Consider the following 24,480-nt stretch of genomic DNA (forward strand, 5'->3'; position numbering starts at 1 on the left):
ATTTTAATGTATTGGGAAGCTTTTTCACTCAAACTGATCAAGTCACACAGCCAGACACTGACAGAGGAAAAGATTTGACTGTGTTATTTCCACAGATGCATGAACACAAGCAGAAAAAGGAAAGGAATCTTAAAAAGGAAGACATGACCTGTAAGGTTTTGTGGGTTCCAGCTGCAAGTGGTAAAGGCTATTTTAATGAATTGGGAAGCTTTTTCACTCATACTGATCAAGTCTCACAACCAGACACTGACAGAGGAAAAGATTTGACTGAGTTATGTCCACAGATGCATGAACACAAGCAGAAAAACGAGAGAGCATGGCAGCTTACTGAGATTCTTAAGGACTTGAACATGAATATCATTGATGTTCCATGCAGGATTTATGAAAATATCAAAGCCGTTCGCACGGAAAGTGAGTTGAGCCTCGTCACACCAGAAAGTGTTATGCAGTTCCTGAAATCCCACCCAGCTGACACAAAAGATAGCTGTAATCTTGAATCTCTACCACAGGACCTAGAAGCCACATCCCTAAAGAGCATCAAATCACTAAAATTATTGACAGAATTCTGTGAAATGCATGCAACATTTGGTTCTGAATTGCAATCTTTGCCACTTGCATTGACTGAATCACAGCGACTGCATTGTTTTGATGCTGAAATATCATTGTTTGTGACAATATACACTGATCTATTTGTTAGAACACCTGATGAGGTGTTGGATAGAGGAATCAGTTTGATGTATACAAAATACCTCGAAGAATCAGATTGTATAAAAGATCTTGATGTCACATCATTGGTATGTTTGACTGAAAAGACATTTTCTAGAGACGTTTTGCACACCGGCAAACCAGTCCAATGGGACAACTCAGAAGATCTGCCAACTAAGAAATGGATCTTTCAGTTTTGGGATTATTTGTCTCATCAAATGTGCAGTATTAAGGATGGAAAGACATTTGACACACATACGTTTTTGGCTGAACTTGAAGGCTGGTCACTGTTACCTGCTAGCATTGAAAAGCAAGGGAAGAGCATTCCTTTTCTATATCCAATAAGGAAAGGCAAATGTGTGATTGTTGATCCTGATTCACATGATAAATGTGCAACTGCTTTGAAAAAAATGAAAGTTCCAATACTTGATGTGGACTTGTTACATCATTCTTTTCAGTATTGTAAAAATATCATCAAAGTAACTTCATCTCTAGCTGCCAAAATGGAGAATCATGATGAAATACTGAAATTGTTATCAGACATTGATTTCAGTGATTCTCTTCATATTACAGCAGAAGACAGCTTGGCTGTTTTGGAATACTTCAGTGTAAATATTAAAAAACTCAGTGACCTAATTTGTGAACAGCCTGCACAGCAGTTACTTCGGAAACTTCCATTCTATCAGTCTATGTGTGGACAGCAAGTTGCTTTACAAGATGACAATGAGGTGTCAGCAGTAGAACACTATTATGATGTACCATCTGATGGTTTCGGTGAATTGATTAGGGCCTCTTGTAAAGTTTTAATCAAGAAGATTGTTCGATGCAGAGGCGTTTTTGAGAAACTGTGCATAAAGACACTGACACGAGAGGAACTGTATGTTCAAATCATCCTTCCAAACTTTGAATGTATGCCAAGTTCAGCCCAACTTTTACATTTGGAATTCATACGTGATGTCATATTGCCTTGTATGGAAGACCTAGGCGATGTACAGCCACTAAAAGATGAGTTGAAAAAATTGAGATTCATTGAAGCAGGGGAGGGCTTACGTCAGTGTGCAAGTGATTTTTATAGTCCTTCCGAAGAGGTCTTCAAACAGATGTGTAGCACATCTGCATTCCCACCACCACCATATGATGAAGAGAAATGGAAACCCTTTTTGGAAACTGCTGGTTTGACAACAGATGTTAGTATTGGACTCTATTTAACCTTTGCTGAAGACGTTGAAGCCCTTGGTAGCACAGGTATTACTGAAGACGTTAGCAACAAGTCTAAAGTGTTGTCATCATACTTAGCTAAGAATCATGGGAGATTTAAAGGACATCTGTCACAAATTGGAAAGATACAATTTGTGTTACCTCATACTGTTGGAAAAGATTTAACAGATATACACCCTCAGCTGCATGAGGGCAAACGTCTAGTTGCCTACTGCAAGTCACTCCATCCTGACAACTGCCACTGTGTTTGGACAAGCTGTTCAATATTCCACGAGAATGCAAGCCCATCCTTGCGGGGATGGATACTATGCACAAATCACTTCTCTGAACTTGGCATCAGAGCAAAACCAGATCATTCAGATGTAACGAGACATTTGAAAAACATATGCAGATCTTTTAAAGAACTTCAGGACCAAAATTCTGTTGATAGTTTTTCCAAGTTATGCCCTACAATGGAACGTGTCATGGAATCTGTTTACAAACACTTGAAAGAGACAGGAGTCAGAGACTGGATGAAGCATGAGCTTCAAGATGTTTGCACAGTCTATATTCCAGAAGAGGAATGTATGGTGCCAGCTTCAGAAGTTGTCACAACCATCTGGCCTAATGAGATTGTAAAAGGATATGTGTATGCAATGCCACACACATTAACAGGATTTGGTCAAGTTCTCCTGGGTCTTGGTGCTTCAGAGAAGGCACATGCTAACCTGTATGCATGTGTGCTGGAGAAACTGTACAAAAAGACACAATCAGTGAAAGAAAAAGATCTGTGTACAGCAGAGAAGGCCTTTTGCCTACTGTTTCAATTTATCGAAACGCAAAACAAGGACAATTCAGCCACATTAGATGTACCAACATTGTATCTACCAGATGCAAACTGGAGACTAAGAGACTCCTGCGAGCTGGTCTTCATTGATAATGATTCTTTCTCAGACAGAGTTCAGTCTCTTGGTTTGCAGTATTTTCTGGGATTTGAGCAATTTCCATACTTGAACAGGGATCCACAAACTCACATCAGCATGCTACCGGAGCGTTATCAGCTGAAGATGCTGTCATTTTTAGCCCAAGAATTTGTCACTGATGAAAGCAAATTGAAAGCATGTCCTCGTGAGTTATCTCAGGGATATCTTGACATTATACATGATCCAGATTTTGTTAGTGCCATTGTGAGGCTGGTCATTCATACGCAGTTTTCAAATCACAATCAAAGTCTGGACCAAACTGAAGCAAGGACAATGGAAGAAGAGTTAAGGAAGCTGGAAATTCATGAAGTTGAGAACCTACAAACAGTACTAAGACAGAATGATGGTAGTCAAGTACCTCATAGCGAAAGGAAAAAGAGCTGCATGGAAGAACACTTTAATGCAAAAGTATACCTTTTCATTGACAATGACATTGACACAGACGGGTTATGTGCTGCCTTGACATCAACAATTTGTTCTTTGACTTCAGAGGGAGAGATTTCAAGATGTCACATAAATCATTTGTTAAAATCTGACCCAGAAACCTACAAGGAGTATTTGGATGAACAGAGGGTAAGGACATATAATTATGAATGCCAGCTGAGAGAAGACTATTCTTTTCCTATTCCTGGGAGATCAATCCCAGAAGATATGCACTGGCGTCTGGACAACAGCTTTCATGACTTTGATGAATGGGAGTATGTAGGACTGGAGGTTTATGACCCTGTCGTTGACACCGATGCTCCTGATGAAGAGGGCAAACCTGAGTATGTTTATGCACTTGTAAAGAGAATCCTGTCAAAGGAAACTTTATTGGTCAGAGGGCAATATGTGGTTGCTCTTGAGAATGGACATCTTGAGACTATATGTGGTTCAAGGCTGTACAAAATTAAGAGTGAAAACACTGCAATAGTAGAATTATCTCAACATGAACTACCAGAGGTGAAACCTAGAGACCTGAACACAGTATTGAAGGAAATCAGAAATATTCTGACAGAAACATGGAAAACAAGTACTAGTATGGAGGAAAGAAGACGGGTAAAGAAAAGATTGTACTTGGCTTGGCATCCAGACAAGAACATTGGAAATGAAGATTTCTGTATAAAAGTATGTCACTATATTCAGTCATACGTGACGAAACTTGAAAATGGGCAGAGCATAACTAAAGGTGGTGACGTCCCTGCAGATGACACAGACTCAAGTTTCTTTGAACATATGGGGAGGAGAAGTTCACATCAAAGGTCTCAGTACCAACAACACCAAGACCAAAGGGACACATCCTACAATCGTCACCACTCTGCTCATCCTCAACCAGAAGAAGCAAGACGGTGGCTCAGACAGGCAAAATATGACTTGAGGTCAGCCAGGGACACTCTCCAACTTGATAGAGACTATAACTGGGTGTGCTTCAAAGCTCTCAAGGTAAGCTGATTTAATTGACTTATTTATAATATGTTTATTTCTTGCTTAACGCCGCACTAAACAATACTCCAGCTACATGGTGGCAGTCTGTAAATAACTCAGGACCATACAATCCAGTGATCAACATCATGAGCATCGATCAACATAACTGGGATACAATGACATGTGTCAGCTAGGTCAGCAATTCTGTTCATTGCCTCTAACAACAATCATGGATTACTGAAGATCAATTTTAACCCAGATCTTCACATGTATTCATAAACTAATATGGATGTTTTCATAGAATCTGTAATGACATGCTGGATTTGATCAATGATGTCATTCAAGGTAGCAGAAAAGTTGAATTTTGGGGGCAATAACTACAGCATGTCAGTTCTGTATGAATCATGTCAAATCTGTTTCAATGAAGTTTAATGCTAATTTTTAACTAGTACCTTGAAGAAACACGGTAAAGTCAGTGGTCACAAACAAACTTTGATACTGTTGCTGCAATAAGTTATATTTGTAATGGTTGCCATGCAAATGTTATGTGTATCGCTTACGTTACTTTGTGATTCTGCATATCAGATTTTAAGTTTTAGGCACTTTCAAAAGGTGACCTGTTAGTGTTGAAAATGAATCTAGGTATTTGTGTTCACTTGACCCTTGTCTCCACTTGGTGGTCAGAGGTTCAATCTGTATGTTCCAGGCAGCAGAGAAGGCTGTCACATCAGCTTGGTACAACAGGGATGCCCGCAAGGCACAGAGTCAACGGAAAAAGGGCATCATAAAAGCAGCTAGCAGGCTGGAAAATGTCCATTTATCTGAGCTTGTGACTCAGCTTCAAAATGTCGTAGGTGACGATGACAGAATGCTATTTCCAGATAGACTTGCCTGTCCAAATATACCAGCTGATGTTTACACTGAGAATACAGCGAGACAAGCATGTGAACTTGCAGAACGAGTTCTCAATCTCGCAGAAGATATGTAAGGTGAGATTCTATATTGATGCACAAATATAACCCCTTATATTAATATACCATATTATCATTGCAGATGGACATTGGTAATTTGGATTCACATCTCAGTCAAATGTGTTCCACCAGTAGAAGAAAGTATGCACACTTACCACCGTTGCTGTATCAAGACAAATTTCAAAGTTCTGTAGCATACAGTTTAAATTTACATGTTGCATGTTCTCTACACGGCAGTATTATGTTCCAGACTGCAGAGAAAACTGTGATGTCAGTCTCGTACTACAGATATGATGGCAAGGAAGAGAAGTTATCATGTACAGAACCTATTTAGCACAGAGGTAGATCTGATCAATTCCTTTTCTCTGAGGTGGTAACTTCGGCAAAATGTCTGGATAAACTGAGTTGCCCAACAATTCCTGTCAAAATATACACAGAGAGAATTCAAAGTTGCAGAAAGTATTCTTGATGTGGTGAGAGAGTTCTTGGGTCAGATTAACCCTTTGTACATATTTCTTGATTTGATAAAGTTAATACATTTTGCTTTTTTAATAATATGTTTGAATATTTCAGGATCTGCAAATATTGTATTTTGTTTTTAGAAGTAGTGTGGAATATTTCTTGCTTCATTAAATTGATCAACTGTATTGATAAATTTAGTAAACTTGAGTAAACATTGCAAAATGTGTCCATATTTCAGGTTTGCAAATATTGTATTTTATGTTCAGAAACATATTTTCAATGTGTATGTAATTGAAGTTTTGAAAAATGTATCAAGTGTGTAAATATATGTACAGAAATTTAATGAAATGTTTACAATGTGTAGATAATAAAGAATTTGGAAACATTACATATTGTGTATAGTAAGGAATTGACTTTGACATTTGACAAACTGTTTCTTCACAAGAAAACAACTCTTGAATTACATGCAACAATGTGTACATATTTTAGTGGATCAGAGTAGAGTCAGACATTTACAATGTGTTTGGATTTGAAGATTTAGGTAAGAGTTGGATCAAAATGAACATGTTCTGAAAAACAAATTTTGTCAATAGAAACATAAAATGATACACCAAATGCAAATATTTCTTGCTTCATTAAATTTTGATCAGATGTATTAACCAATTTAAGGATTTTAAGTAAACATTGCAAAATTTGTTTACATTTCAGGTTTGCAAATATTGTATATTACGTAAAGAAAAAAAGAGAGAATTTGACATAGTTACAATATGTCTATAATTGAAGATTTGAAAAATGTATATTGTGCGTAATATTAAAGAGGGAAACTGAAATAAATATTTACAATGTGTAGATAATTGAGAATTTGGAAGCATTTTATATTGTGTACAGTAATAAATTGGCTTTAACAAAATGTATCTAGTGTTAAATTAACAGTTAAGACTTGAATTTAATTCAGCAATGTGTACATATTTCATCTTTTGAAAAAAATCAAGTTGATAGAATAGAACATTCATATTTTGTATGCTTTTGAAGGCACATCTTGTCAATAGAAAAAGAAGTGATAACCCATATTCAACCACTTGTACATATCTGTTGCTTTGTTGAATACATTGTGTATATTCATGAAAATGTGTGTATGTTTTAGAATGTACAAAATGTGTATTTTGTGTATAGAAGTAGATTAGAACTGACTCAAACATTTACAATGTGTGTGTGTATTTGAAGACACATTGATCATGTGTATTGATAACATTTTATGAACTTGATCAAACACTGGAAATGTGTGTAGATTCAGGATGTGCAAATAGTGCATTTTGTGTATGGAATTGGATTACAAGTGAATCAAACATTTACACTGTATATGCATTTGAGGATGTATCTTTTCAGTGGAAATGGAAATGATTAATCATTTCCAATATTTCCTGATTCCATAAATACATCATGTTTATTTATAAAATGATGAACTTGATCAAACATTGCAATATGTGTTTATATTTCAGGTTTTGTTACTATAGTATTTTGTTTATGGAAAAATAGGCGGAATTATAAACAAACATTTACAATGTGTAGGTAATTGAATATATTTAAAAAATAGATCTAGTGCAGAAGAATTGAATTGAATGTGTAGATATTTGAGAATTTGCAAACATTACCTTTTAGAAGCAGGCATGAATTGGATTAAATATTTGATTGTATATACATATTGTTCAGAATTTAAAATACAGATATCCTGCTAGCTTTGCTCTAAGGCTGTACTGTGAGCTAAGCCCATGCATGTCTTGTAATTATTCTATCCTTTAAAGAGGCAAGTCTAGCTAAGTGGACATGACCCCAGTCTGTTATTTAGATTTTATCAAACAGTGTGTACATATTTGAGGATTTGAAAATATTATATCTTGTGTGTGACTCAAACATTGACAATGTGTATGCATTTGAAGACACATAGATGATGTGTATTGATTAATGAATTTGATGAAACACTGTAAATGTGTGTAGATTTCAGGATGTGCAAACATTGTATTTTGTATATAGAAGTAGATTAGGACTGAATCAAACGTTTACAATGTGTATATGAAGACACATCTTTTCAATAGAAATGGAAATGATTTCCCATCTGATTTCTTAAATACGACAAGTTAAATGACTGACTGACTGAGTTTTGGTTTTCAGCCGCTTTTAGCAATATTCCAGCAACATCACGGCAGACACCAGAAATGGGCTACATACATTGTACCCATGTGGGGATTCGAACCCGGGTGTTCGGTGTGACGAGCCAACGCTTTAACCACTAGGCTACCCCCCCGCCCCTCAAGTTAAATGATATAATAATGAACTTTGTTAAACATTTCAATATGTGTGTATATTTCAAGTTGTGCTAATATTGTATTTTGTTTATGGAAAAATAGGAGGAACTGAAACAAGCATTTACAATGTGTGTATATATATATAGATATTGTTCAAAATTTAAAATACAAATATCTTGTGTACAATACATGTTATGACTTGAGTTAATAAACAATGTGTATATATTTTAGGATTAGAAGAAAGTGTATCTAGTGGGGAAATAAAAATAGGAACTGAAAAAACAGTGTGTACATATTTAAGGATTTGCAAATAATTTATCTTGTGTGTTGAATGATTGACATAAACATTCAGCAATGTGTATGCATTTCAGGACTGCAAACATGCATCTTGTGTATAAAATTAGAAAGAAATTGCACTAAACATTTAACAATGTGTACATAATTCAGGATTTAAGAAACATATAGATTGTAACTGAAACATATTTAAATGTGTAAATAATATTGTGTTATAAAATATATCATGGGTATGGAATTAGATAGGAATTTATTTAAACATTTAACCGTTTACATATTTCTGGATTTGAATAATGTAGAAAAGGCTTTGTGTGTGGAAATAGGAAAGATTTTAATTTAAATTCATCAATGTGTACGTGTTTCATGTTTAAAAAGGTCATCTAGTTGATAGAAACAGAAATAATCAACCACTTGTACATATTTGTTGATTTGTTAAATACATTGTGCATATTGATGAAAATGTGTGTATAATTCAGAATGTGCAAAATGTGTATTTTGCTTATAGTAGTAGATGACATCTGAATCAAGCATTTACAATTTGTCCGCGTTTCAAGACACGTCATTTCTATAGCAATTAAAATGATCAGCAATTTCCAATATTTCCTGCTTTTATAAAGGCATCATGTTTATTAATTAATTTAATGAACTTGTTTAAACATTGTAATATGTGTGTATTTCAGGTTTTGTTCACATTGTATTTTGTTTATGGGAAAATAGGAGAAACTGAAACAAGCATTTACAATGTGTATGTAATTGAAGATATGTAAAACAAATATCTAGTATGTAAATATAGAAGAATTGAATTGAAGATGTACAATGTGTAAATAGATATTTGAAAATTTGCAAACATTACCTTTTAGAAGTAGACATGGATTGGATTTAACATTTGATTGTATATACATACATATAATTCAGAATTCAAAATACAGATATCTTGTTAGCCTTCCCCCAAGGCTGAACTGAGAGCTAAGCCCATGGATGTATTGTAATTATTCTATCCTTTAAAGAGGCAAGCCTAGATAAGCGAAAAGGACCCCAGTCTGTTATTTCAATTTTTTAGAAGTTATTATTCAAACTATTAACTATTACCTTCAATGCTTCTAAAAGTCTAATATCTTGTGTAAAATGCAACATATGACTTGAATTAAATAAACAATGTGTATGTATTTCAGGATAAGGAAAAAATGTGTCTAGTGTGGAAATATAAAGAGGAACTGAATTAAAAACAGTGTGTACATATTTGAAGATTTGCTAATATTTTATCTTGTGTGTAGAATTGAAATTGAATTGAAATAAACATATAGCAATGTGTATGCATTTCAGGATTGTAAAAATGCATCTTGTGTCTAAAATTAGATAGAAATTGCATTAAACATTTAGCAAAGTGTACATAATTCAGGATTTAAGAAATGTAAAGATAGTAACTGAAACATTGTTTCATAAAATGCATCATGTGTATGGAATTAGATAGGAATTTATTTAAACATTTAACTATTTATATATTTCTGGATTTAAATAATGTCAAAATGGCTTTGTTTGTAGAAATAGTTGGTAGAAACAGAAATAGTCAACCACGTGTACATATTTGTTGATTTGTTAAGTGCATTGTGCCTATTGATGAAAATGTGTGTATATCAATGTGCAAATAGTGTACTTTGTGCATAGAAGATTACGTCTGACTCAAACATTGACAGTTTTTATGTATTTAAAGACACATAGATCTTGTGTATTGATAAATTTAATGAACTTGATGAAACACTGTAAATGTGTGTATATTTTAGGATGTGCAAATAGTGTATTTTGTGCATAGAAATAGATTAGAACTGAATCAAACGTTTACACTGTCTATGTATATGAAGACATGTAGATCAATTGCATTGGTAAAATTAATGAACTTGATGTAACACTGCAAATGTGTGTAGATTTCAGGATGTGCAAACATTGTATTTTGTATATAGAAGTAAATTGGGATAGAATGAAATATTTACAATGTGAATGTATTTGAATGTATTTGAGGGGCATGGTGGGCGAGCTGGCTAAGGCGCAAGACTAGTGATCCAGGAAGCTTGAGGTGTCAGGATCGAGCCCACCTGTGACCGGGTGTGAAAAGCTTGGAGCCGACTTTATCGTTATCACAACCCCTAGTGTACAGTACACAACCCCGTGCACTTCAAAGAACCCACGAATCCGTTGGTATATGACCAGATGGTGGCCACATGAATACATGCAAACACCTAGTTGCGGGTACAGCAACGTGCAGTGAACTTGGACAAAGTACTGTGACTATGTGTCCCAATCCACCCAGCTGTGAATGGGTATCTCGTAAGGATGAGAAAGCCACAATAACTCGGTACGTCCAGTCGCTGCAAGAGTTGTATCATCCCCGGGGAGTTGAGATAGATAATATATGATGTGCCGTTGAGATTGACATCCAGTGATCGAGGGGATTAATTTTAGTCTTGAGCATGTACTAGTTGCGTGGATATAAATATCCTAGAATAATAAATAGAAAAAGAAGTGATTAACCATTTTCAGTATTTCTTGATTTGTAAACTACATCATGTGAAAATCAAGAAACAAAATGAACTTGATTGAACATTACTAAATGTGTGTATATTTCATGTATTGTTAATATTGTGTTTTGTTTATGGAAAAATGGGAATAAATGAATCAAGCATTTACAATGCGTATGTAATTAAAGATGAAAAAAATTATCTAGTGTGTAAATAAATAAAGAGAAATTGAGTAGAACATGTACAATATGTAGATAATTCAGAATTTGCAATCATTAACTTTTCCTGCACAGATATGAACTGGATTTTACATTTGAATGTATGTACATATTTGTAGAGTGTACAAAATGTATCTTGTGTAAAATAGGAGTTATGAATCGAATTAAATTCAGGTCAGGATTGGAAAAATGTGTATACAATGTGTAGCAATGTGTATACGTTTAAGAAATAGATAGAGTTTTACTAAATCATTATACCAGATATACATATTTCAGAATTTCAAACATTTGGAAATAATGTACAAAATACGGTAAAAACCGTATTGAAATTGAGCAGTATCATGTTTTGAAAAAAACGTCATCTTCACAATTTCTATTTTTTTTATTTTTGTTTAATACATTATTGTATTGATGAAAGTATTTCTTAAATATTCCAAAAGTCTATTTTCAGATGTGACACTACATCTCATTTGTAAATATAGAAAGAAATTACCTTTTATGTACAGAATTGAATTAAATATATTTGTATGTGTATTGGGTATGTATTTTAGATTAGAAAAATGCATGTCGTACATAATTATATAGAGGAATTGGATTTTATTCTAAAATGAGTACATCTTACATTATTTAATATTGTGCATACATGCAAATAAGCTTGGAATTCAAAATTCAACAAATTATACTTTTTTTCGAAATTTTTTATGAAATGTATCATGCTTATAAAACACCCAAAACGTGAATATAACGTCCATACATATTTCCTGTTTTGAAAATTATCATGTTATGCATAGAAATAGATTGGGATAGAATGAAACGTACAGTATATCAGGAGATGAAAAAAAATATCTTATGTGTAAATATAAAGAAGAATTTGCAAACATTGTGTAGTGTGATGTGGAGAGGTGTTGAACATTTTAACAAAATACAAAATATCATTAACTAAATACTAGATGTATCTTGTGTATATAGATAAACCATACTTGAATTTAGAGCTAAGAAATGTGTACATAGTTCATGTTTTGTTAAAAAATCGTCTTTTATAGTTTATTAATTATTTGCATATCTTTCAGGATCTTTTCAATATACTATGTGTGTTAATAAAGGAAACAATTCGATTAAACATTCCCAAAAATTTGATTAAACATTCCCAAATGTGTGCATTACATATATTGTATTTTGTGTATAGGTGGGAATTGACTAAACAATTTCGATACATTTATATATTAGAATTTTAAAAAGATATCTTGTGCGTAAATGTTGGAAGTGCATTAAAACATTTAAACTTTGCATTCATTTCAGTAATACAGAAATGTGTGTGATTATCAAAAGAGATATAAAAAAATATTTAACCATGGGAACATCTTAGAGAATTTGAAAAACTGCAATGATAAGATAGACATATTCAACACTAACGTCAGAATTTGTAAACTACATCATATGTGATAATAAAGATATGAACCGGATTAAGTTCAAGATTAATTTGCATCAGGATTAGAAAGATGTGCATACACATATATAGACATATCTACTTGTTTCACATATATATCCATTTTTTATCTATTATTCATTTTTATATATAAATAATTAGTCAATAGTTATTTTCCAATGAATTCCTGGTAGTATAAATCCACAAATATTTGCAGTGAAGGATGAACAGAACATCAACCAGAGTATCAACTACAAACTCTGAAGTAGTTTCAAGAGCAGAATGGGTGGTATTGCTTATTTTTAAGACGCTGTAAACAGTGTCAGCCTAGCATGTTTTGATATGCCATTACGTCATTTTAATTTCGGCCAAAGGTTGCAAACCAAGTAATGAAAACATCAAAGGTCTAAACAGGAATTATTGGTATGTACAGGGATATTACTAACAATTTATCATTTGACAAATATAGTGCCAGTGGATCAACTACAAATTTGTCAAAAGATGATAATTATATTGACTTATGTTATTAGTTTTCACTTTCCTCGTGCAGTAATTTGGCACTATAAATAATTTCAGTTTCTTACATTCTATATACACAAGTTCATTGGATGTATACCAAAATTAACTGCAATCTGATACACTGGCAAACCCTTGTTAATCGTGAATCTGAATATATATAGATTTAAATGTTAATCAAATGAAAAACTCACCTAAATATATGACGAATGGTGATTTTTTCATTAAATATAGGGAAAGCCCTCAAACAGTGTGTGTTATTCCCAATTTTGACACAATTGCAGGAATTGATGCTCTTTCTTGATTCACTTGTGCAAAGGTCCCATTTATAAGAATTTGTATTTTTAATTGCTTTTGACATAAATCTTGTACATTTACCTCTGCCCTGTTTAATAGTACTAAGGTATAGCAATCGTGTACTGGCGTTGATGAATATAACCCAACGTAAAGAATATATTGTGGTGTGTTGTATGTTATGAATACTTTCCTCCTTGTGGTTGATTATTTTCTTTGTTGTGATGGTAGTTATGTATATGTTATATGATAATTATACTATCCAGGACCCCATAGCCACATTTGGGAAGTTATGTTGCCATGTCAATCTCTCCTGCCTGTAACATGGCACAGGATTTCTCTCATTCATGAGCATGAAATCAGCCCCTATTATAAGTGTACATATACTTTCATCAGAGGGAGTGCTTTATATGTTAAGCAAATCTAGATGTTACCAATTAAACAGTGGACATAATGTTTTTGGGGTTGGAGGCAGAAGACAAAATAAACACACACAGTTGGGCACTAACCTGATTAGACAGCTTTGTGTCATTCAGACTCAGAATGAAGCAATGATGGAAAATTAGGTCCAGGATGTGTGTCACGATAGATGGAAGTATGAAGCACTAAATATATATATATTGTCATGTAATTGCACTTATACGTATAAAGGTCATAAGCTGATTGTAAAATATGTTGCATGGAAATCAGCATCTTGATGCTCACAACAGCGTCTGGAGTCAGTCACAATTTTGTGTATTTTCCACTGACCAATCACTAAAATAGTAGCTAGTATATGATGTATCTTGTTGGCCATTTAACAGAAGTCTTTCTGACATTTTTTGTCAGATTAAACAGTTGAGTTTCTGGCCTGGTGTGTTGTACGACTCTGTCCATGGCTTTTTAACTTTCACATATTTAATCTACACTAAAACTGCACATGAAAGCAATTTACCATTACAGTGTTCTTTAAGTCTTATAGAATACTTCATTGAGATACATAGATTTGATGAGTAGGTTTGATATATAGTTTGATAGTGCCTGTAAGAAACAGTGCCTGTGCACATTTTGTGTTCCCAAGTTTTTATCACAGATTAATTTTAATCCTGCTGACAGATAATGCATGTGCTGCAAAGTGTGATAGTAATTCTTTCTCACTCTTACTTCAAGTGTTTTGTGTGTTGTGTGTTTTCTCTATGTAGCCTATTGATCATTAAAACGTAATAAAATGAACCTTGTTTGTTATGTGCCACCTGACAGAATGAATGACTTGTGTTTTAAGCAATATTACAGCAATATCACGGCAGGGGACACCAGAAATGGGCGTCACACATTGTACCAATATGGGGAATCGAACCCAGGATTTTGGCGTGATGAGCGAACGCTTTAACTTCTTGGCTACTCCACCGACCCTATTTCGGACCAGACAAAGGAGTGACTGAAAACATGCTTTCATTAGGTGGGATGATTCTAACCAGCTCAATCAGTTTGACAAAACAACCAACTTTGTCACGAACTGAGCACCAGTCAAACATTGCGGGGATGATTTCAAACGTTCCTCTCATTTCCAGGATTGTGATATTATTATCGCATTAAAACAACCTAACAATTGACAAATGTCTTTTGGTTCAATTTTCCATATGTTTATTTTGTCTGACACCTATTTGTGGATTGGATGTACAAACTGTGTGACATTGTTAACTGAATGTCGTCATTAGGGTTAGAAGTTCCCCAGATTATCACTCAATATCAACCGGTTTGTACTGATAAATGCGGTGAATGGCATCAAATAGCTGGCTTGCAATGAGTGTATTTTACCCTAATTCAGTTCGATTCAGTTATACTGGGGGTGCCAAGAAATGAAACAGTGTATTCTGTTGCTTTTCTTTTAGAGATGACACGAACATTTTTATCTAATTTATTGTATGAACACAAAACCTGGCTGTATGTTTCCTCTACCCATAACATATAGGTGTGTTTGAGAAACATTGCACATCCAATTGGTGTGAACTGTAATTACTCATTACACACCTGTAGTCCAAGTGAATAATTTTCAGTGACTTCCATTTGCATAATGTGTGGAAAGAGACACATTGTGCCTGCAGTTTGTTTTGGATCATGAATTGTAATTACCAACCTCGTCAGCTGTACTATAAAACAAATGCAGATGATTGAATCAAGATATTTTTCAGTATAAGTGTCCGGTCTTGAAGGGCATTACGATTCCCTTTGCAGAGAGGCAAAACTTTGGCAAACCTGAGACCTGTGATCGTGCATTGAATATTGTACTATACATGCACTCTTCCACATATAGATGTACTCTTCTTATACCCGTGCAGATCCGGGTTAGAATTGGTCTCCAGAAACTAATGCTTGTCGTAAATGGCGACGGGATCGGTAGTCAACCTCGTTGACATGGTTGGCACATGTCATCATATTACAGTTGCGTAGATCGATGCTCATGATGTCGATCACTGGATTGTTTGGTCGTGACTCTAGTATTTACAGACCACCGCCATATAGCTTGAATATTGCTGAGTGTGGCGTAAAGCTAAACTCATTCACTCACTCACTCTTCCCTTCCTACACCAAATGTCCCACATCTGTTCTGCTCCCATTCACATCATCATGTATCACCTGCTCATCATTTCACACTTGTCATAGTGACCCCTACAATGTCGTTAGTAGACCAACATGAATATCAGGGTCTATAACGTTAAGACCTGTTGCTACTGTATAGTTTACCTCAGGCTTACGAATGTTGCAAGGCCACGAATGCTTTGTAGATCACAAAGCTCTAAGGTGATCGTAAGTCACTAAGGTACCCTTAGTACAATATTAAAGAATGGGAGTTAAGGTTAACCTTAGTAAAGGTTGGTTCGTGAAAGGAGCCCCAGGGTTTCGTTGTTCAAAACAATCTTAGCTAAGGTCAACCTTAAACACTGAGGTTAGAGTTACGATCACCTTACGAAAAAGATACGCCCGTTGCACAAAACAATCTTAGGGCAACCTAACTCGAACTTCACGTGACAAACGGTAGCGAGAAATATGTTCGAAATCATTCAGCGTGTCCAGTTGACTTGTCCTGTCTCTGTAGACTCTCTGCTTCCACAAACTTCTCTCGATCTCCTTGTATGAAATAAAAGCAGGCGCCATTATCCCTACCCAACCTTAGAGACGCTAAGGTTGGGTCGGACCTTAACTAACCTTAGTTATCAACCTTAACTTAAGGTTAACCTTAGTTAAGGTTGTTTCGTGCAACGGGAGGCTAACCTTAGTAAATTTCTAAGGTTGTAATCTTAGAGATGAGGTTGACCTTAAGAGATAAGGTTGTTTTGAACAACGGAGCCCAGGACGCTGGACTTTAACTGGTCTTAAACAACCCATGCTTCTTTTGAGAGGTGACCAGCAAGGTAGGCTGGTCAGACTCAGCGACTTGCACAGATCGATGGCCATGATGTCAATCACTGGATTTCCTACCCTCCTATAGCTGGATTATTGCTGAATGCTGCTTTATCTGTCCAATAAATAAACAAGTGATTCCTACTACCACTGTATTGAATGTGTTGTGGTTTAATGCTACATGACAGTTGGAATAATGATTACTAGCACCCGTTTGGTGTGCTTTGTAATTTTAAGCCTCACTCAGCAATATTCCAGTTATATGGTGACGGGCTATAAATCTGGACCACACAATCCAGTGATCAACAACATGAACATCAATCTATGCAATTGGGTTACGATGACATGTGTCAACAAAGTCAGCGAGTCTGACCACACAACAGTGACTTGATTCTGCATTGCATGCCGTGGCCAAATAATTTATTAAAGGATTCTAACTTTGTAATAGTCCTTGTTTTGAATCTAAACTGCAATAAGATTGCATATATATTAAGACTGAGTTGCATATACACTAAACGACAAAAGAAACGTTACCCTCTTTCCTTTATGACGGAGGTACCTATCTTCAGCTAGCGTTGTGATGCGTGGACGTCCACTTCTGGGTCTGTCTACGGTGATCCCAGTCGGTCTGAAGCCCTTAATAGGTGTTATAACCGTGATACGGTGGCATCCGAGGGCGTTGGCAACAGCATTGTATGTCGACCCCATCTGCACCATCCCAATGGCTCGTTCTTTCCCTTCAGCTGTTAATCGTGGTATATTTCTCGTACTTGTGTATCAGATCATATATTCTAGGCTCTCTTTATATCGCGTTTTGGCGATCGATATTGCAATGTGTAAAATGGAAATGGAAAAATGTTACTTTGCAAGCAACAGTGTTAACAAAGATAATTGTAGATGTTCCTAGATATTTTTTCACAATATCAAAGAAATGTTTTACTTGTTTTCACTAATGCAAATCAGCAGAAAATGTTTAAAAGACTGAAATCATAGCAATGATTATTTTACAATTTTACACACTCTGCAACAGTTGTTTCTTGTTATAGTAGTTGAAAAATGACTTTAAATGGTTTATCATTGTCCTAAAGCAGAATTTTATTTCAACCTTTCTTTTGGACATCAAAATCACTATTATTGGTTTATTTCGGCATGGACGAATATAGGACAATTTAACTCTTCTGATAAAGATGCATTTCACCCAAATGTTAATGCATTTGAGAATTTGTTTTCGTGATTTGCAGGAAACAGTGTTGTTAAGCTTTCTTGTCAACTAAAACCGTCTAAAATCTTTGATAGTTTTTCAGTAATTCATAAAGGTAGGAGGGTAACGTTTCTTTTGGCGTCGAGTGTACATATAAGCACTCATATGGTGCTGAAAAACCTACAAACAAAATCAAGAGAAACCTGGATTGGAACCCACAATCATAAGTTTCTGGCTTTTCCAACGTCTGCATCCTTTCTTTGAAATCAATAAATTCGTCTTTTTCTTACCCAGTCTTCATTGAATCAGTTTTACACACAATACCCATATAACTGGAAGGATCCACAGATTTAATCGATTTAACAATAATTCTTTCACTTTCACGTTTGCTTCAACGAGTGTTTTCTGTGAAACAAACTTGTAATATAGGCTAAAAAAAGAACTGCCGGGTAAATAAATTCTGGCGCTTATAAAGATTATTTACAGATTGGTTTATAGTGGGTGCAGGGCGCTTAGTACAGATGACGTAATACACAGATATTTAGGGGAATCCCCTGATCACACGTAGGCGTACATGTACACGTTGCGCTGCTCAACCTCTCTAATATGGTAATGTTTGAACTTGTGGGACAAGGGATGTCACTCTGAAATCCTTGTTCACCCGCATTACTTAGCGAAGTAGTCGTAATATATCACATAAACCGAGGTGCTCGTACGGTCATTTTCAGATAGTGTACATTGGATTTGACCATGTAATGCTACACCATACATTTAACCTGTAGCATGATGGAGTTATTTGTTTTGCGTTATTAATAATCCCTTATACCATATTTCAGATTAATGAATTTCTGTAATCAAAATACCGAACGTGTTATAAACATTAGTCTTTCATAAGTGTCATGTTCCCAGATCGATCCTGAAATAACTGATTTCTCCGTGGAGTGAAGAGAGAGACATAGATTTTGTCGGGTTGTAATGTTTAATTTCCATCAAAGTACTGGCAGGCTTGTCGAATCATCCCTCAGAGAGATGCCGTAAGGTGCAAACGGTCCGATATTAATGAGATAGCGTGATGCTGGATCTGACTTGAAAAAGTTTCAGGTGCGATTTGAAGGAACCGCCATTTGAGAGTTACCTGAAACTTGGACCATTTAACTGTCAAACCGCATGTTGATATATCCAATTACAAAGATTGAGGGTAGCGATTCAAAAGCACATTCCGTTCCATTAATACAATGCAAATTATTTTCGCAAGTCACAACAAATGCCGAATAGAAGAGTCGTGGGGCTTCTGCGAGTGAGTGAGAAGGTTTTACGCCGCTTTTAGCAATATTGCAACAATATCACGGCGGGGGGACACCAGAAATGGGCTTCAAACATTGTATCCATTTGAGGAATCGAACCCGGGTCTTCGGCGTCATGAGCCAACGTTTTAAACACAAGGCTACCCCACCGCCCCCTTCTACGATCTTATATGAGCAGTGGCAGAAGTACCGATGGAGTTGTTAGTTGTTTTACACAACACTTGGATATAGTCGGTGACACGTCCGTTGGGGGAAGTCTTCATTTATGAATGGACATTTGATTTCAAGACAGCTTACCAGTACAGTTACCATAACCGTGTGTTTATCAGATCCAAGTATTGAGCAGCGACAAGAATCCCCCACTTTTCATCAATATGTGTGTAGATAATCGAGGCATGACATGTGCCTACACATTGTCCGAAATACTTAGAGCAATCTCATTACGAGAACTGTTTACCCGGTATTCTGGTTCCATTTAGACACTAATCATTAACGCAATGACTGAAGTCTATGAAAGGTGTACATCAGAGATTTACAAGGCAATGTTGCTGTATTTAGAAACACGAATCAAAAGATCAGAGTTTACAATGGCTGTATCAAAACACGAATAGACAACGGGTTAGAAACGTATACATATGACAGAGAATATCATGGGACCGGTATTTTGCATGACTTTGCATCAAAGTGTTGACTATATCTTGGCAGATGGACCGGGGCATCACGACAAGGCGTCACGTGTACAATGCCCATGTGGGATTCGAACTTTAATCCGAGACGACCTAACGCTTTAACCATTTAACCTCATATGCGTATATTATTTAAACAATATTCAAATGTATCATGCTTTACTTGATGATATCCATAAATCATTATTAATATCAGAAAGCCTTTGAACATATTTTTGGGGAAAATATGTTCTCTAAAACCTATTTGCGATATGTAAAAGAATAAGTACTGTTGTCAAAAGGTATCAGACAGACAGACAGACACAGACAGACAGACAGACAGAGACAGATTTTATTTCTGTAATTCTAGGCCAAGGGCCAATGATACAAAAATGCAGGCACATTGGTACATCGTATTGTGCATGCTTAAGTATTAGCACTGTAAAAATAAAAAATAAAAACATTGTCATATCAGATTTGCTTCTTACTTTCTTTGTATGACAGAGGAGGCGTTCAAGACAAATTAACGTGTTTAATGCATGTTGATGCAACAACATTTTTAGCCTAGTAAGGTTATCAAAACTGTGGTTAACAAGTGTACATGAAGGAAGGCATTCTTGTCTAATATAGTATGACCAGAAATTATTGAGAATTTTAGGAATATGTTTAATTAGATTTCTAGTATAAACAACATTGACCAGCTATCAAGTGCTTGGTTTCATTCAAGAGAGACAACTCCGTTAATCCTTTTTCATTAGTTTGTGAAGAGTTATTCCCCTTTGTTTACTTGCTAGCAGACGACATTTTCAGTGATCCTCGGTGTGGATGATTTAGTGAAGAGGAAGTTGTTTTAGAGTATTATAACAAGGACATCAGATCAGCTAAAGTGATTTCAAGTAGAACAGGCATCCCTTTGTCCACTGTTTATCGCGTTTTGAAAAATATTGCAAATTGATATGGCATTGAGCACCAAGGAGGCGCAGGTAGGCCCAGAAAATTGACTGACTGTCAGTGACAGGAGGCGGCTTGGTATTCTTGTTTCGAAAAACAAACGAAGGAGTTTAGAAAACTTAAGGCTGGATATGATTGATAGAGGAACTGTGGCTGTCATTAAGGAGACAATTAGAACTGAGCTGCATGCAATGGGTTGGCAGAAAAGTCGAGGAATTCCATCACCGATCATGAAACCTGAACTAAAGGAGCAAAGGTTGAACTCCTGCTTACAGCATAGAAATTTTAACTGGGACAATGTGATTTTCTCAGATGAAAGTTCTGTGTGGCTGTTTCCTTATACACTGAAATTCTGGACCAAACAAACTGAAAAACCTTTGTATCAGCGCCCAAAGTACAGTCCGAAATTTAACGTGTGGGGTGGCATATCTGTTTTGGCCATATGACTGGTTTCGGACCCTAAATATGACATTATTAGATTGGCCAAGCTATAGCCCTGACCTAAATCCAATAGAAAATGTTTGGGGACTTATGAAGGAAAGTGTCAATAAGAAATCTGACAAATATTGCTGAAATGAAAGAAGAGGAGGTCCGATATTGGGACAGCATGGACCCACGACTTTCTAACTTCTTTTATCAGTAGTATGCCCCGCCGCATTGAAGCCTGCATTGCTGCTCATGGTGACTTGACAAAATACTAACTGTTCACCTGGCTTTGAATCTGGAGTTATGTTCTGCTCATATTCACATTTAATACGTGAGTAATGAGTGAAAAAAATAAAACATTTACAATCTTTAAATTCTCAATAATTTCTGGTTGTATGTATCTCCATATCTCTCACATATTAACACATAGATACAAACAAGCAGGCACAATGGTAACATCATAGTGTACATGTATTAAATTAATACTGTGAATAAAATGAATTACTCATTGTAATATCAGATTTGCTGCTTACTTTCTTGGTGTGACAGAGGAAACGTCCAAGACAAATTAAAGTCTTTATGTTTTTGCAAGAAATTAGCCTAATAAAGTTATCAAAACTGCGGTTAACAAGTGTACATGAAGGAAGGCATTCTTGTATCTGTTACTACAGGTTCTATTTTAAGATATCGCTAATGAGAATTCTCAGTATCATTAAATGATTCTTGATCACATAAATATGGAATAAAAAAGTAGAACCTCCTCATGGAAGCTTTACAGCATCCCACACCATCAAAGAAGGTAAGAATTGGATACCAACAGCCTTTGCTTGTCATAATTGGGCGGTGGGGTAGCCTAGCCAGTCGACGATTCCCCGCATGGGTACAATGTATGAAGCCCATTTATGGTGTCCCCCGCCGTGATATTGCTAGAATATTGCTAAAACCGGGGTAAAACCATACTCACTCACCCACTTAATCGTAATTAATGGGATGGTCATGTTCAGTGACTTGGTTGGTTATCAGTCGTTATACCCATGATGCTCACACTATCAATCACTGGTTTGTCTGGCCACGATTCGAATAATTACAGGCAACCGTCAAACGTGTTGAATATTTTGTTTAATTTGAGCTGGGTTCAATTCCCCACATGGGTACAATGTGTGCATGAAGCACGTTTCTGGAATCCCAGCTGAAATATTGATGGCATATTGCTAAAAGCGGCGTATCACACTCACTCACTCACTCACTTCCAGAAACATGCAGAGCGGAATGTCAGCGGGATCCAGATACTTTTGCCAACAGAGCTGACTCCATTATTGGTGAGCAGGTGGTCAAAATCTCATTGTTGGGCATTTGCCCTGGGGTTGTAAGAAGGAGGGTTATTTCCCTTTGTCTGTATGAAACTCAATGTGATTGTGAGGGTATATGCATTTACATACTGTATCATGCATGCTTGGTGATAGGATTCAATTTGAAGACCATCACCTCGGCTTGAATTTTATTACGTCTTTGAAAATAATATTACTGTAATTGTTGGTCGTGTGTTATCGAAACCAAAAATGAACTGCATGTCTAAATTTCGGCATGTGATATTACTTGTTTGTCTCTCAAGCGCACAAATCCAAAATATCCGTGAAGATCCGAGTCAGAATTGGTCTTCAGCAACACATGTTTGTCCTAAGAGGCGACTAACAGGATCGGGAGGTCAGGCTCGCTGACATGGTTGGCACATGTCATCGTATCCCAATTGCGTAGATCGATGTTGATCACTGGATTGTCTGGTCCAAACTCGATTAGGCTTTTTCCAGACCGCTGCCATATAGCTGGAATATTGCCGAGTGCGGCGTTAAACAACAAACAAATAAACGCAAACCAAGAGGAGAAAGTAACTGTTAGAGGCTGATTGCTATTTAAACGGTCATTTTACCCGCCTGAAAAGCAGCTGCGAAACAGGGACAAATATAGTCATTACAATGAACGTTTGAAATTGAATGCCATGAGGTTAAAGCTCCTTGTTTATTCTATTCCAGTACACGATTACCATTCCTTAACAATAGGTCGAAGAAAGATAGCTCTCCTTTTTTATAACCAGCATCAAATATAATGGATTTTTGTTTTTGTTTTGCTTTTTGCTTGTTTTTGTTGTGTGTGTTTTGGGGTTTTTGTGCTGCTTTTACTGCTATAGCTCTATTTGGATGGAAGAAAATTATTATGACGGATAAATCCGCCATGCTGCAAAATATTATTAATAATGATATTTCAACGGATTAAAACGTTTACACAAATATGTATAGACATGAACACTGAAAATACCTTTCTCAACTGTACTGATAAAGTTTTCAAAAGACTTCAACGTTTCACGTACGCGTGATATCAACACCTGGGAGGCCATTGTGGTTTAGCAGACGACATGTTTTCGGAACAGGTGCTTGTTACGTCATGCTAATCACGTGACCCGGGTTTCCCCAACAACACCCTATGCTACACACAAATATGGCGGACAGGCGCGGCAAGCATGAAAGACTAGCGACTATGTAAGTATGTATGCTAGATTTTATCGAAGTATATGAGCTTGGGTAAGAGAAAAATCTATATGTTATTGTCTTGTAGGAGGAACGGCGATGAGCTTGATCTCTGACAAAGAGTCATAAATCAGAAACTCTCAAGGACCCAGCGCTGTCAAGACCCTGATTTCGACTAGGCAACGTAATCTTTCTTGACGTGTGTGTATGATTCCGTTGATTTGAGTAGATCTCACCGGCCGAGTTGACATTGGCACGGGAATGTTAAATGGACACTGGGTGCCAAATGGTTCTCACAATCAGTTTTTGTTTTCAGTAGAACTATTGATCTTCTCATACTCGTTGACAGCAGCGTTGCTTGTAAAAGTGACACCTGTTGAATCGGTTTTAGTTTTATTTGTTGATGAATGTCTCCGTGATAGTTGCAGTATTTCTGTGATTTTTCTCAATTTTATTGTTTAATAATCATTATGTTGAAAGGCTATAGAGCTGCACATTTTTAAAGTATATTTCAATATTTATTTCTTCGAACAGCAGATAATTGACAATGGCCAGGTATCAACAGTTTTCTCACAGGATTATGTTGTGCTGTTGTGTAGTGTTAGTTACATGGCCCGCTGGTTTGCAGTTTGTGCACATGTAAGCACAGAATAGATAGTAATCGCAGGACTTAATTATCATTCAACATTTGTTATGCGAGAAACATAGTGCTTCATGATATTGACAAGTAACGACTTAAATTAA

The 24,480-nt window shown here is 36.0% G+C and overlaps 1 protein-coding gene across 1 annotated transcript; it reads left to right on the forward strand.

The window, feature by feature from the left end:
- The first annotated feature begins 131 nt into the window (after positions 1 to 131).
- LOC124265776 (sacsin-like) lies at positions 132 to 7,679 on the forward strand. The gene is made up of 3 exons (XM_046700591.1): positions 132 to 4,307; positions 4,996 to 5,278; positions 5,511 to 7,679. Exons 1-2 carry the CDS (start codon positions 144 to 146, stop codon positions 5,275 to 5,277), a joined length of 4,446 nt encoding a protein of 1,481 aa, XP_046556547.1. The 5' UTR covers positions 132 to 143; the 3' UTR covers position 5,278; positions 5,511 to 7,679.
- The last annotated feature ends 16,801 nt before the right edge of the window (positions 7,680 to 24,480 follow it).

This window comes from Haliotis rubra, unplaced genomic scaffold (assembly GCF_003918875.1).
Source record: "Haliotis rubra isolate DU_JTF1 unplaced genomic scaffold, ASM391887v1 Scf995, whole genome shotgun sequence".
NCBI lineage: Eukaryota > Metazoa > Mollusca > Gastropoda > Lepetellida > Haliotidae > Haliotis > Haliotis rubra.

What these genes read in the sequence shown, in the direction of transcription:
- LOC124265776 (XM_046700591.1), top strand. Translation starts at nt 144, where the DNA reads ATGACCTGTAAGGTTTTGTGGGTTCCAGCTGCAAGTGGTAAAGGCTAT. An exon ending in TGTGCTTCAAAGCTCTCAAG is followed by an intron (nt 4,308 to 4,995) that starts GTAAGCTGATTT and finishes TGTATGTTCCAG; the next exon opens with GCAGCAGAGAAGGCTGTCAC.